This window comes from Limulus polyphemus, unplaced genomic scaffold (genome assembly GCF_000517525.1).
Source record: "Limulus polyphemus unplaced genomic scaffold, Limulus_polyphemus-2.1.2 Scaffold2011, whole genome shotgun sequence".
NCBI classification, from domain to species: Eukaryota; Metazoa; Arthropoda; class Merostomata; order Xiphosura; family Limulidae; genus Limulus; species Limulus polyphemus.
This window is the reverse complement of record NW_013667621.1, coordinates 105074-121146: the sequence shown is the minus strand read 5'-3', so window position 1 is coordinate 121146 and position 16073 is coordinate 105074. Positions and strand designations below refer to the sequence as shown.

The 16073-nt window shown below is 33.8% G+C and overlaps 1 protein-coding gene across 3 annotated transcripts in view; it reads right to left on the bottom strand.

Annotated features, from left to right (window-relative positions):
* The window catches only part of LOC106465646 (RNA binding protein fox-1 homolog 2-like), a 125463-nt gene that overhangs the window by 5607 nt on the left and 103783 nt on the right, over positions 1 to 16073 (bottom strand). For all 3 annotated transcript variants that reach the window (XM_013925881.2, XM_022393585.1, XM_022393586.1), the window contains 4 exons: positions 7890 to 7944; positions 6817 to 6922; positions 5701 to 5773; positions 1384 to 1487 (listed from right to left, as the gene is read on the bottom strand). In XM_013925881.2, coding sequence (XP_013781335.2) covers positions 1384 to 1487; positions 5701 to 5773; positions 6817 to 6922; positions 7890 to 7944 — 338 coding nt within the window. The remainder of the gene's footprint in view (positions 1 to 1383; positions 1488 to 5700; positions 5774 to 6816; positions 6923 to 7889; positions 7945 to 16073) is intronic.

Genomic DNA, 16073 nt, shown 5'->3' with positions numbered 1-16073 from the left:
CAGAGTTTTCTTCCTTTTTAATAAATAGGTATTTAATAATTATCTGATACACCAGACAGAGTTTTCTTCCTTTTTAATAAATAGGTATTTAATATTTAATTAATACACCAGACAGAGTTTTCTTCCTTTTTAATAAATAGGTATTTGATATTTAACTGATACACCAGACAGAGTTTTATTCCTTTTTAATAAATAGGTAATTAATATTTAACTGATACACCAGATATAGTTTTATTCCTTTTCAATAAATAGGTATTTAATATTTAACTGATACACCAGACAGTTTCTTCCTTTTCAATAAATTAGTATTTAATATTTAACTGATAGACCAAAAAGAGTTTTCTTCCTTTTTAATAAATAGGTATTTAATATTTAATTAATACACCAGACAGAGTTTTCTTCCTTTTTAATAAATAGGTATTTAATATTTAACTGATACACCAGACAGTTTCTTCCTTTTCAATAAATTAGTATTTAATATTTAACTGATAGACCAAAAAGAGTTTTCTTCCTTTTTAATAAATAGGTATTTAATATTTAATTAATACACCAGACAGAGTTTTCTTCCTTTTTAATAAATAGGTATTTGATATTTAACTGATACACCAGACAGTTTCTTCCCTTTCAATAAATTTGTATTTAATATTTAACTGATAGACCAAAAAAGAGTTTTCTTCCTTTTTAATAAATAGGTATTTAATATTTAATTAATACACCAGACAGAGTTTCTTCCTTTTTAATAAATAGGTATTTAATTAATACACCAGACAGTTTCTTCCTTTTTAATAAATAGGTATTTAATAATTATCTGATACACGAGACAAAGTGTTCTTCCTTTTCAATAAATAGGTATTTAATATTTAACTGATACACCAGACATAGTTTTATTCCTTTTCAATAAATTAGTATTTAATATTTAACTGATACACCAGACATAGTTTTCTTCCTTTTTAATAAATTAGTATTTAATATTTAACTGATACACCAGACAGACTCATTTCTAGTCAAACATTTTTTTTTTTATGTAAGAAACAACTAGTTATTTTTAGAGTTGCTTTCATATTTGCTGCTAGTTTGTGTTACTATAGCTTTTTAACAGAACTGCAATACTTAACATTGGTTGGTTGAAGAGTATCTTTAGAGAGCCCATAGGGCTTAGTTGTTATTGTGAAATTTGACAACCCTGCTCCAGCATCTGTTGAATCTTGTATTTAATCCTATCAGTCTTTGGTTTTAGAGTGGATATTTCTTAAGAAACTTTATAAAAATAAGGTTTTTTAAAAAAAAAGAATGAAAGTTATTAAGCAAGGACTGGTAATATAGGTTTAACAGAATATTTTATGAGATCATGAACAGGTATAAACAAATTGACTCAGTACTTACCCCGCTACTGCTGCATATGTTGCTACAGGTTGAGCTGCTGCAGCTGCTGCCGCATAGCTTCGAGCTGCAGCAGCTGTGTAAGCTGCAGTAGCTGCATAGGTGGCCTAAACAGATGAATAAACAATGTTTTTCATAAGACCATAATGATGAGCAAGTTAATCATCATGAAAAAAAAACTATATATGAAAAATGTATCAGAAACTTTTGTTTTATTTGGCTTCATTTCAGGAGTGAATGCACTAACATCATATGTAACCTATGTAATCACCTAAGTATAATTACTAATTAGTTTATATCTATGATTTCATTAGTAAAAAAAAGTAACTGATTAAGAATTAGGCTTAACTAAGTCGTTGTATAAGATAGTCACCATACATACATTCATTTATGCATATATAAATGTAGGTATGTAACCAAAACTCCTGCACCATCTATTGAATAGCACTACAAAAACAAATCCATAAAAAATGTCACACTTTGGGTTTTCAAGATTCAGGCAATTTGAAAAATAACTATGGTATGTGCAACAAGCATTTCTTTATAACAGAACATATTTTAAATATAATCACACTCTTCACAACAAGAACATGACTATCACTAGGACTATATGTGAGGGTTTCATTACATATCTTTATTGATATCATTTTTAAATGTAGTACTGACAAAGTGGAGTTGTTAAAAAAAAACTATTATTTTTCAATAAACGGTACCACTTTAAATATATAAAACATTACAGTTTATGTCAGTAAAATTTATGAACATTTTGAGGTCTGTACATTGAATCATTTTGATGCAATGAGTTTCATATGACTAAAGAACACAATCCAAACACTTTTAGTGTACAGTACGTCCCAGAAAAAAATCCTCTTTTAGAAATGTTAATTTTTTATGACTTTTTTCAATGAGGTATGAATACTACTGATACGACAGCGGAGGGCACGTGACGCTGTAACACGTCACGCACTTCTAGAACGTTCATGAAACGTCGGGAGACTACTAGATATGGGGTAGTCTTGTATATATAAAACGGTCACAACGTGACGGGAACAATGTGTAATTGAACTGCGGACAGAGTATTGTTGAGTTGAGCATGTGAGACGTTCGTTGTGAGTTATAGCGTTTGTTATAGTGCGACAGTTGAAATTAAGTGTATCGCAAAGTTGTATTCAGAAAGAATAAATCAGTTTTATTTAAGAAAGGACTTGTATCGGTAAAGTTTCTTCGGAAATAATTTTTACGGAAAATTAACTAACGAACGGAGGCGTAACACTACGTTTAGACAAACAGCCACCTGTAAGGTGCCATTTCTGATAGTATATATAAACACTGTTTTATTTGATATTGTGCATACTACTAAAATGTTTATGATATAAAAACTAAAAGAATTTCAAGTTATACCTGTCTGAAGGAAGAGCTACATAAGAACTATTGAAAAAATAAACTTATTTTACACTTCTAAACTTCTCATACTTAAAAGTTAAACATATGTTAGTACAGTGACTTAAGAACTAAAGATCAAACAAGCTATTTCGTATTCATACTTAGCATTCTACTGTAATTCCATTCATACATTATGTATTACAGACTTGTTTACTTTCCACCTTTGGCTTTTTGAGGAGAACGTATGCTGTAACATAATGCCCTTAATCTGACAAAAGTTCTATATCTCTATTACAAATATTTTATATTGAAGGATTTATTAATTCTTTTATTTCAAATAACGTTGCTTCTTTAGAACAATGTTAATATATGTTGTCTTTAGATTCCTTTTTGATTTGTCACAATAAGAGTATTTTTCAATTTCAAGTGTCAGAAAAAAAAACACCATAAGATTATACAAAAGTTTAAAATCATTATAAACATTCATATACATGTATAAGTTAATTTTTTTAACCTGTGGAAGTTTTAATAAATATTTGTTGGTTTTTAAATCCTGGTATTACCTTTATGATAATAATTTATGCAATATAACAGACTGGTTACAAAGTTAGCGTAATAAACTTAGAATATCCATTTAAAAACATTAGAAAAAAAACACAGAAATTTGTAAACATACATTAATAAATTATAGTGAAGAAATTCAAAAGTAATCTAGTAACTTTACGACAGATGCAGAAGAAGGTGTGTAAAGTAAATTGGTAACTGTAAAACAGATACAGATAAGGTTGTGTAAGAGTAAACTGGTTACCAGACAACTGATACAGATAAGGTGTGTAAAGTAAATTGGTAACTGTAAAACAGATACAGATAAAGTTGTGTAAGAGTAAACTGGTTAACAGACAAGTGATACAGATAAGGTTGTGTAAGAGTAAACTGATACCTGTACAACTGATACAGATAAGGTTGTGTAAGAGTAAACTGATACCTGTACAACTGATACAGATATGGTTGTGTAAGAGTAAACTGGTAACTGTACAACTGATACAGATAAGGTTGTATAAGAGTAAACTGGTAACTGTACAACTGATACAGATAAGGTTGTGTAAGAGTAAACTGATACCTGTACAACTGATACAGATACGGTTGTGTAAGAGTAAACTGATACCTGTACAACTGATACAGATACGATTGTGTAAGAGTAAACTGGTTACCAGACAACTGATACAGATACAGTTGTGTAAGAGTAAACTGGTAACTGTAAATCAGATACAGATAAGGTGTGTAAAGTAAATTGGTAACTGTAAATCAGATACAGATAAGGTTATGTATGAGTAAACTGGTTACCATACAACTGATACAGATACAGTTGTGGAAGAATAAACTGATATCTGTATGACTGATACAGATAAGATTGTGTAAGAGTAAACTGGTAACTGTTCAACTGATACAGATAAGGTTGTGTAAAAGTACACTGGTAACTGTACAATTGATACAGATAAGGTTGTGTAAGAGTACACAGGTAACTGTACAATTGATACAGATAAGGTTGTGTAAGAGTACACAGGTAACTGTACAATTGATACAGATAAGGTTGTGTAAGAGTACACAGGTAACTGTACAATTAATACGGGTAAGGTTGTGTAAGAGTAAACTGGTAACTGTACAATTAATACAGATCGGGTTGTGTAAGAGTACACAGGTAACTGTACAATTAATACAGATCGGGTTGTGTAAGAGTAAACTGATAACCGTACAACTGATACAGATAGTTAGGATAGGAATTTACAAAAAATTATTTAGTAGATAAGGAATAAAAAAAAAGAAACAGTTTGTGCTGATGAAACTCTTTATATCACAGTAAATATCAATGTTTATTTTAAATTAAAGTCATGAAACCAAAAGCTGAAGACATGTTTTAAAGGTTGGTTTGAGATTTCTTATTACATATTGATGAGTAATATAATTGATACTTGAAATCATCAGTACTTGGTGAAACTCCATAACTACAAAATTGGGGAAAAACAAGATAATTGTAAAATTCTCCAAATACATCATTTATTACGACCATGGTTTTGCCAGTAAAGGCATCATCAGGCACAGACTGAAATGTTTTATATCAGGGTTTATATATATGTTTAAACAAAGAACTGGAAGTGACCTTGAGATTCATCTAGAAACAAGTGGGTAAGAAGTTGGTTTGGTCGTTTGGAACTTTTTCTGGAATTGTTTTTAGACTTCTATTTATTTCTAAAATGTAAAAAAACTAAACAGTCTGGAAACTTTAGAAATAAATACCCCACTTCTCTCTAGGTGAATGTCAAAGTCACTTTCAGTTCTTTGTTTAGACATATATATATATATATATAAAAACCCTGCTATAAAACATTTCTGTCTGTACCTGATGATGCCTTTACTGGCAAAACCATGGTCGTAATAAATGATGTATTTGTGAAATGTTACAATTTTCTTCTTTTCATCAACTCTGTGATAACTAATACATCTCTAAAGTTGAGTAAATGTACTTACTGGTAACTGATACCTCCCTGAAGCTGAGTTAATTTACTTACTGGTAACTGATATCTCTCTAAAGCTGAGTCAATGTACTTACTGGTAACCAATACATCCCTGAAGCTGAGTCAATGTACTTACTGGTAACTGATACCTCCCCTAAAGCTGAGTTAATGTACTTACTGGTAATTGATACATCTCTGAAGCTGAGTTAATGTACTTACTGGTAACTGATACATCTCTGATGCTGAGTTAATGTACTTACTGGTAACTGATACATCTCTGAAGCTGAGTTAATGTACTTACTAGTAACTGATACATTTCTGATGCTGAGTTAATGTACTTACTGGTAACTGATACATCTCTGAAGCTGAGTTAATGTACTTACTGGTAATTGATATATCTCTGATGCTGAGTTAATGTACTTACTGGTAACTGATACCTCTCTGCTCCTGCATAAGCTAGAAAAGGGTCTTGGTAAATACCTGCTGGAGTAATAAGTCTAAAATAAAGGAAGAAAAACAAGTGAAGCTATATGATAATAATAGAAATCTCTCATAGTGTATACACTATTAGTACAAAATAGAAAATACTGATAATAATTTGTACAATCATTTATCATACATTGAAACACAGTACACAAATAAGTAACATTCTATTTATATTCACCCCTTAATAACAGTTAAAATAAATTCCATAAAAGTTTAATATTACTCAAAATAATACACACAGACAGTGTGCAGACCCAGTTTTCTTCGGAAGATTAGGCAGGCAACTGCCTATGTACAGAACCAACGTTTTTGGGTAGATTAGGTAGGCAACTGCCTATGTGCAGACCCAGTTTACCTTGGAAGATTAGGCAGGCAACTGCCTATGTACAGAACCAACGTTTCTGGGTAGATTAGGCAGGCATCTGCCTATGTACAGAACCAGCATTTCTGAGTAGATTAGGTAGGCAACTGCCTATGTACAGAACCAGCATTTCTGGGTAGATTAGGTTGGCAACTGCCTATCTACAAAACCAGCATTTCTGGGTAGATTAGGTAGGCAACTGCCTATGTGCAGCACAATTACTAATTCACATTCACATATCTTTTGCATGTTCATTATGATCTTGAAACTAATGACAAGATAGTAAAATATAACTAGTGAACTGAACAAAGTGGACTATAGGGAATTATCTCGTGACTTTGTAGCCAACAAAAAATAAGAAACTTAAGTTTGAGGTGAGATTACAGAGAGCAAGCATTTACTAAAACTTGTATGTACATATTGTGCTCAATGTGATTGTGGTGAAAGGATATTTACTAGGAGAAATTTTAATTTACCTAAACTTGGTGCTAACAATGTAATCAGCAAACAAAGTAATTCAATCTAGTGAAAATATCATTTCCAATTCATTGTCTTTGAATGAAAAAAACGAGTGTTTTTTAAAGATGTAAAGGAAACTTGTCAAGTGACTTTGAAACATTTAAAGAGTAACTCATGTATTACATTTACTGGTACAGAAATACATAAGGATGGATGTTAGAGAAATATACTGACGAAGTATATCCATGCAGAGCAGCAGCTGCTGTAAGTGGTGATGGATGTCTGGCAAAAATTCCTCGTGCTCGGCCTCTCTGAATTGCTACTCCACGCAGAGCAGCAACTGTAACAGTGAAAGAGAACAAAAACAGTGTTATGGAAAATTCAACTCCAGTCTCTATGAAATAAAAATATTTCCTTAAATTGATCAGTATTCCTTATATAACAGTAATTATTCATCCATCCATACATTATAGAAGAGCAAAAATAGTAGGTGTATCGGCAAATAACAGAAGAATAGGAACACATAATTAGACTTGCCATGGCTAAACTATCAAAGTTTAAATAAAAACACGTTCTTGATGTTTCAAGAAGACACTTCATTCTAGTTATTTATAAGAAAATGTGACTACTGAAGTTATTACAATAAATTAATAATTTTTAAATAAAGTTAGAGAAAAGTTTTTGTTTTTTTATAAAAAGGAATATTTTCTGGCTTCTTCAATGCAAAATTTATGATAATAATAATAATTATTTTATAATTTCTAGCATGAATGCTTTTCTAAATAAAATATCACTAGAATAAGGGACTTTTTGTGTGCGGAATTTTTAAGCATAGCTACTCAAGAGCTATATGTGCTTAATTTTCAAGTGACAGACTAGAGAGAAGGCAGCTAGCTATCACTACTAACTGCAAAATGTTTGGTTACTCTTTAGTAACAAGTAGTGGGATTGACCATCACACTGTAACACCCCCATGGTTAAAAGGTCAACATGTTCAGCAATGGGTTTCAATCACCATGACTCATAGATAATTACTGAGCAATCAGGCCCAGTTTTTAAGAAGAGTCACTCAGTGAGTTTCCTAAGCTCTGCTTTAATTACATATACGCGTATATGGAAAGAAGAGTTTTCAGCACAGCAATACGATAAAAAATGCAGAGAGAGAGAGAGAGAGAATGCTCACTACTAAGGAAACCAGAGTTATATGAAAATTTTAGAGTAGCTTCTATTTGTAAATAAAGAAGGAAACCTACTTAACAAGTTACTTATTATACAAACAGTACATGGGCATTAGACTGAATACTTACCATTTGGTATGGTTGGTGTTTTCTTTGTTTGAGTTCTAGCTGTTGCATTGTTTACCTGATGCAACATAAACAGCAGATTTAGTATGATGAAAAATTAAACACATTAACAGGGCTTTATTTTCATATTAATAATGAATATACTATATTGTTCTAATCATATTTGTGTTACTTAAAATCAACAAGCATTTTTCACCAAAAAAGAAACCTGTCAAAAATTGCTTGGTATTCAAAAATTAACAGAATGTTAATGGATTGTCATTGCTTCCAAATTGTTTATTAAATTAATAGTGAGAAAAATTGTTAAACACTACTTATCTTTACTAATATATTCATTTCAAGATTTTATTTTATTCTTCCAACCGAGGAAACTAATTTAAATATATATGTTAATGCCAAAACTACATTCAGAATAACACAGCAAATTAGATTTGAATAGATATTAAAACTATATATATATATATATATATAAAGATATCAGGTATTACATTTCAGTGACTAACTAATAGATGTATATTGTATGTCACTGGATTGTACTTAAAACAACTTAAGTTATGAGATAAAAATGTCACAAACTTTACAAACATTAACTAACAACTTGAAAAGTTTCATATAAAGAAATATATAACTTCTCTGTATTTGTTTCCCACAAAATATATCTACAATAATTATTAAAAAAGGCTTAAATGCTTTCAACCTTTTATTCAGATAAACATTCCCCAAAGCAGGATTAATATTATATTAGTCTATGTTCTTATAGTATTTAACCAGCCTCCTTTCACCATCTAATGAGAAGTGCACATTTCTAATTTGTATTTAATTCTATCAAAAAGATTGAGAAAAAGTCAAAGCAAAAGGAGTAAGGTTCACCCAAACAACAACAAAATAAGAACTGCTATGTATCAGACAACCAGATTGATGGTTATGAAAGCAGAATGTCAATCACTTGAAAGTTTATTCAGTTAGTTTGTAGTTGGAAATGGTTCCAAAAGAAAACAAATTACTTAACCCTAGTTTTAAATACTTTCTATGATGTTTAGCAAGTATGGTTTTTCAGGGTTTTGGTGTAGTCAGCTTCAAAACAGTGTGTGTGACATCATGCACAGCAAGGAAGAGAAATATTGTATTAACAAACTCATACTTATATAACAAAAGCATCTACAAGTGGCTAAAATTAACATTAACAACTATTTAAAATAAAACAAATGAGAAGAATATTATACATCAGTAAAAAATTAATAATATATTACACTCCCTCACACAAAGTTGAAACTGATCAACATAAAAAACATCAGTAAAATTAACTTATCATTCATATTTATTTTAATCTAATATTACAATGTGGTCTAGACGAAACAAACTGATGTTCTTTCAGGTCTTGACTCGGCTGGTAGTTGTCTCACCTTCATCAGACTGATCTGGAAGTGGGACATAATTTGTAGTTTCTGAGTAGTTATGAGTCATGTGATAAGCTACAGGATCAAATGGCTTAGCAACCTTCAAAAATATCAAAGTAGCCTATACCCTCTTCAAAACTGTCATCATCATGAGACTGTGGAGGTCTACATCCACGCCTGCATGCTGCAGTTGATAAGTATATCTATGAAATATCTTCTTATTGATGAGAACAAGAGTGCACGTTCCAAGCTGGGAAGGAATAATTCCTCTAGTCTATTTCTTTGCTTGTTTAAAATCATGCATCCACACAACATCTCTAACAACAAAAATTCTTTCTCTTCGATGATTATTACATCTTGCTGAATATGTTGCTTATCTCCAAGATATTGCTTCAAAGAAAGCTTCATTAAATCCAATCTTTTCTGTACTGCAAGACAATACAACAATTCTGCTAGACTGACTCCTGTAGTACTTATGAGGCACTACTCTGAAGAACCCAGAAAGTGATTTATTACTTTATCAGTACTTATTCCTTGCCTCTTATGTGTTTTAAAAATACTCTTAAATGTGCCAACTAAGTTTTCTGCTACCTCATTTGTAGTTGGTTATCCTGATGGTGTGCATAAAATTCTCAGATGTAAACTGTCGTCCATTGTTAGTAACCAAATATGGTAATCCATGACTTATAAATAAGACCTGAAAAATCTTGATTGTATTTGGAGACATCACTGAAGACATTCTAACTACTTCTGACCATTTAGAATAAGCATCAGTAATTAGCAAAAACGTTTCACTAGCAACTGGTCCAGCAAAAGATGCAAGAATTCTCCGTCTAGGCTTGTGAGGCCATTCCCATGATGTAATGGTGCACAGGTGCTCCAGCTTAATCTGTTGACAGGGGAAACAGCTTCTTACTGTTGCTTCAATTTCTGAATCTAATCCTGGCCACCAAACATGTTATCTTGTAAGCAGTTTCATTCTACTCATACCAACATGTCCAGGTTGAAGCTCACCTAAAATCCATTTATGTAAAACAATGACTCAGTTTCCCCACAGTCAAATCAGACTTTATTTGGACTTCAACTCCTTATATGATTCTGATGTCCATCTCTCTCTGGTCAATTTTAAAACTACTGAAAAAATTACATCCTTACAGATAAATTCTTCCATCTTAACTGATGTAACAGGTAAATTACTAAAGAGCAGAGTGTAATAAAATTCTACTTTTCCTCTTCATTTCCTTTCACTTGCAATGGCAGTGTTGATAACATGTCTGGAATTGTGTTTTCCACACATTTTCTATACTGAACCTCATATGAATAACCAGACAAAAACAAGGCATATTGTACCATTTGCAATGAAACTGTACTTAGCAGCTTAGCTGTAAGTTTAAATAGGTAAATTAAAGGCCTATGATCAGTCCAAATTGTAAAACATTACCAATAGAGATGGAACTTCTTGACCATTGCTAGAATACATAATGAATCTCTGTTGTTAACAATGTGTGACCAATGCACCTGGTCTCCTATTACCATCCTTGTAGAGAGGGTCAGGATTCCTAGTTCAGCAACAGAGCCATGAAGATGTCTATCTCTATGCTCTGCATTCAAGAGGGTAGTCTTCCTTTGGAAAGACTACCCACGCATTCCATATCGACGGTTTCACTCGTTATCATCAAAGGGATTCGAAAGGACTTCTCCCTCAACCGAATTATTATTTTCCTGAAGAAACAAGAGCCCAGTGCCACCAATGATCCTATGAAGACAAGACTCTTATGAAGGGGTGGAATTTTTATTTAACCCCTCACTCCTGAAGACTTCACCTATCTCTGTTACCCATCAAACACAAACCTTCCCATTATTTCTAAACCTCCAAGAGCTAATAGACAACTGTTTTCTATTTTTCTTAGGGCGTTGACCAGTCCATCTCACCAGATGAAATACATACCAGTTTGTGGAACCTACCTAACTACTCAATTCATGCTGTACACTGCATCAACTCAAGAACCATAGGCTTACCAGCTCAGTACATTAAAATTGTTACCACATCCAAATCCACTGCAGAGCACTTATTAACTAACGGTTTCTCTTATTTCTTTTTCCATTTTAGAGCTGAAAGACTAAGATGACGCCCTACTTCTACAACATATTCCAACAGGACTCTAACACCTCCAGCACAAGTTAGTGGACTGCAACCAATTCCTGAAATCCTACCACCTACACTCAGGACACATCAATCTCAAAGAAGCTACAAAGCAACATAGGCACCACAGACGCATCCAGACAACACCAGTGAAGAAGCAAACTCTCAAGTCACCTGATCTTATAGAGAAGTCTATACAGACTCCACCAATCATGAAGTTTTCACTGGAGACTCAAGCAATGCAGACACAAGATCACACCCCACAATATCCAATACCTCATCCACTTGCAGTTTTCAAGCATCCAATCGAGACACTCAAACCCATACTGCTAAGAAGGACAAACGAATTCAGACTGAAGAACGACCCCTAATGACTTCTGCCATTTTCTCAGATCATCCAGGCAGCCAGATATACCCTTCACCCAGCACATAGCTCCTAAGTTTGACCCCATGTCCATCTTGAGATCTAATCTTTCCAGCAACACAGAACATGTAGACTGACGAAGATTACAACCAACCATAGACACCCTAAACCCGCAGCTTTAAGGATCTATTCTGCAAGCCAAGCTACGAGTGCCACAACACACTAAAGACATTGACAACCCTGACCCTGTCGACAACTACAACCACAATTTCTGAGCCTTATATCAAATTTTCACCCATCAAGTTTATTTAAATATTGTTTTATAATCCACAAGGCTTTAATAACAATTTTTTCTCCCCTTTTAGATTTTTTGGGCATTATCAGAGCAATTTTATTTGGCGCCCTGGCTGTGAAAGTGGGTTTCCTCAGGGCACTCCTGCCCCCCCCCCCCACAACAAAATTTTACCTTGAACCTTGGATCCTCTGATCACAGCTATGAAGAGGGACTGTTCCACATAAAATTATTGCTAGACTCTAGCCAATACCTAACAAGGTAATTCTTTCGAATATTAAATACAGAAAATGTTGTGCAAAAACAATTTCACATATTTCTTAGAACTTGTGTTTTCATCACAGTTCTGTTCTACTTCAACAATCTCATTACATTTCAATACTCCAAACCTTCCACTTCTTCATAGCAACTTCCTGTTCTCAGCTTGAGAAATTCACGTCTTTCCAAGATGCCTTGAGGCGATTCAATTCATTCATTAGCCACGCTTACTTCACACTCTAGTTTAGTTAACCACTCAACAATAACTCTTAAACCCCACTAGTAAATCTGAACCAAGTTACTTAAAATCTAATGTACTAGCTCAATAACCCCCTTTCATTCACAAAAAGAACCAACCATAATTCTGTGAGTGGGGTGAAGAGAAACAACAGTTTCTGAGCATCCCTGATTATCTTACAGGCCTCAGAGAGGCCTGAAAATTTTTAAATCTAAATAACTGTCAAGATGATGATGATCATACCATCCTTGTAAACATGAGCTAACTGTACCTCAATTCCATAATTAGAGACATAAGAAGGGATAAACTTGGATCATAGTGTACCAAAACTGGTGCAGTACACAAGAACATCTTTGCTTGTTTGAAGCTGTCATCACACTGTTCAGTTCACTTTTAATGTTTTTTTTTCTTCTCACTAACTCATGAAGGGAAATGCCAAAAATTAGACAAATTGGGCAAAAAATTATCCATAAAAATTAAGTGCACCCAAAAAGACTTGAAGTTGCTTCAAGTATTTAGGCACTGGTACTTTTGTAATGGCTTTAACTTTTTCTTCTGTTGGTCGTATGCCATCCTTATTAACCTGATGTCCCAATTATTCAACTGCAAACCAGCCTCTTCAATAACTCCAAGTCTCTTCGGATGATTTTGGTCATCTTTACCAGTCAAAGTTGTGTGATCTTTAACGTCTGCTACATGAGAAAACCCAGCTAGTAATGAATCCATGAAGCATTGAAAAAGGGCTGGTGAAGATAAAAATCCATACATCAAACAAGTGACACTAAATAATCCAAAATGTGCAGACTTCCTGTGACTCTCCATCCAACATTAGCTGACTGTAAGCATGTCTTCCACTCAACTTACCACAATTCAACTTGACAAACAACTCATTCAATGTAGGAATAGGACACTATTCCTCCTGAAGATTAGGATTAAAAGTTACACTGTAATCTTCACAGATACGAATTTTACTATTTTCTTTAATAACTGAAGTAGCCCAATTGGAATGTGATATGATTTTAAGTATTCCACACGCAACAAAACCTTTAATTCTTCTTCAACTTTACCATCAATGGAATAGCTCCTCCTTTTAAGGTCAAATGAGCCATCTCATTCTTCAATAAATTACTATGTCTGTACAAAACTTGTTGTAATGTGAGTTTCTTGTTACTTGATTCAACATACACACATTCTTCCAATTTACTCCAAAGTCATACAGCCTATACCTTTTCAAATGGTTTCCACCAGTTTCCACAACAAATATTTCATGTTTAGTGCAACCTTCATGTCAATTTTTATCAAATGGCATAATCAGTTTTCCTACACAAGGCTTCAAAACAATACAGTCTTCATTAACTTCATGTGTGTAAATTTCTTCCTATAAATGTTTGTTCTTGTGTCCAATTCCATTTCCATGGGAACATGATTTAACTTCACAGAAGTCATAATTGGGTAAACTATTCCTCCTCTTGAAATAAAGGGCTATTATTGTTTAGTGTCAGCCATTTCAGTATATCAAGTCTGGCACTCATACTTCATCAATCAAATCAAGCAATCCTTTTTCCACCTAATTTCTAACCATATCCTTATATCTTCATTACCAGTTATGGTGAAGTCAGATTCAAAATAATGTGTGTATGACACTATGAACAGCAGAGAAAAGCAGTATTTTAACTAAAAAACTAATATTTATATAACAAAAACGCACACTAGTGGATAAAATTAACGTTTAAAAATACTTAAAATAAAATAAATAAGCAGAATATTAAATAATAATAATTAATATTGTTACGTATCTGGTCGTTTGTTAATTTCCCGTAAGAATGCTTTCTGAAGAAATTCAGCGATACAAGTCCTTTCTTAAATAAAACTAGTTTATTCTTTCTCAATACAAGGATGGAAATATGTCAAACTCTTTACTATAGCAAGGAGTTCCCTCCGTGTTACACAGTAGTTCCTCTCTGGTCTACTCTGGACCCTACTGAAGTATGCTACCACATGTTCGTTTTCACCTACTTTCTGAGACAACACTCCTCCAATTCCGACGTTACTAGCATCGCAATCCAGTATGTACGCCAGTGAGGGATTTGGAAGCTTTAAAAGTGGAGCTGAGGCCAATTTTTCTTTCAATGTCTTGAAAGCATGCTGGCAAGAAACTGTTTATTCGAACTTTTGGTCTTTTTTTTTGTTAAATCATGTAGTGAAGCAGCTATAGTTGCAAAGTCCTTAACAAACTTCCGGTAATAGGTACAGAGTCCCAAGAAACTTCTTAACTCTCCCACATTGTCTAGTGTTGGCCAATCATGCAATACTTTCACCTTGTCAGGATCAGTTCGCACACCATGCTCACTTACAATGTGACAAAGGTAAAGCACCTCTTTCTGGAACAAGTGGCATTTCTTGGGATGGAGTTTGAGGTTTGCTGCTTTCAAACACTTGAATACTTCCTCTAGCCGGGACATTTCCTCATCAAACGTTGTTGCAAACATAATAACATTATCCAGGTACACTAGGGCTATCCTCTATTGTATGCCTTCCAGTACTCTTTCAATCAGCCTCTCAAATGTCACTGGAGCATTGCTAAGCCCGAATGGCATCACACAGTATTTCCAGAGACCTAGGCCATAACTAAATGCAGTCTTAGGTTTATCTGCTTCAGCCAATTTCACTTGATGGAAACCCGACTTTAAGTCCAGAGTTGAAAACCACCTGGCTCCACTTAGGTTATCAAGAGTATCATCAATTCTTGGCAGTGGGTATGAGTCCTTTTTGGTTATACTGTTAGGATCCCTGACATCCACACAGCAACGTTGAGTCCCATCCTTCTTCTGGACTAACACGACGGGAGCTGAACAGGGACTATCTGATTTCTCGACTATCCCTCCTTTAATTAAGCCATCCATGATCTTCTCCATCTCTTGTCGCTGTGCCAAAGCTATTCTTCTCGGAGAGATCTTTATTGGATGGTGATTGCCTGTATTTATTCTGTGCTCCACAAGGTCTGTGCAGGCGAGAACATGGTCGCCTTTTGAAAAGCCGTCTGCATAATTCGTCAAAAGTTCTCTAATACCTAAAGAGCCTGTGATGATGACAAATTGGCTATGCTCTTCTTATAGAGGTCAGTTAAATGTTCTATGAGAGGATATCCTTTCTTTATGGTTGTATTTCTTGCCTTAACATTGACTGGCTCTACCTCCTGGCACACACCCAACAATGCCCCTTCTTTAAGTGTCTGCTCACATATAGAGAAATTAGCCACTGTTATTGGTACTACTTGATGACCTGCCACAAGTGACCTTCCAATCTTCACATCTGCTGACCTGGATGGGTCTTCCACTGCTTCCACAAGCATCAGGCTTCCTTGGGGATGTTCTTTTAATCTACCCCAAATTATCTTCTCTGACATAGGGGTATTGTAGTTGACTTAAGTGCTGTGAAATGCAAATCAACAGATGCAGGAACACTTACCGGAATTTGGCCTTTGTTGTTCCCAAA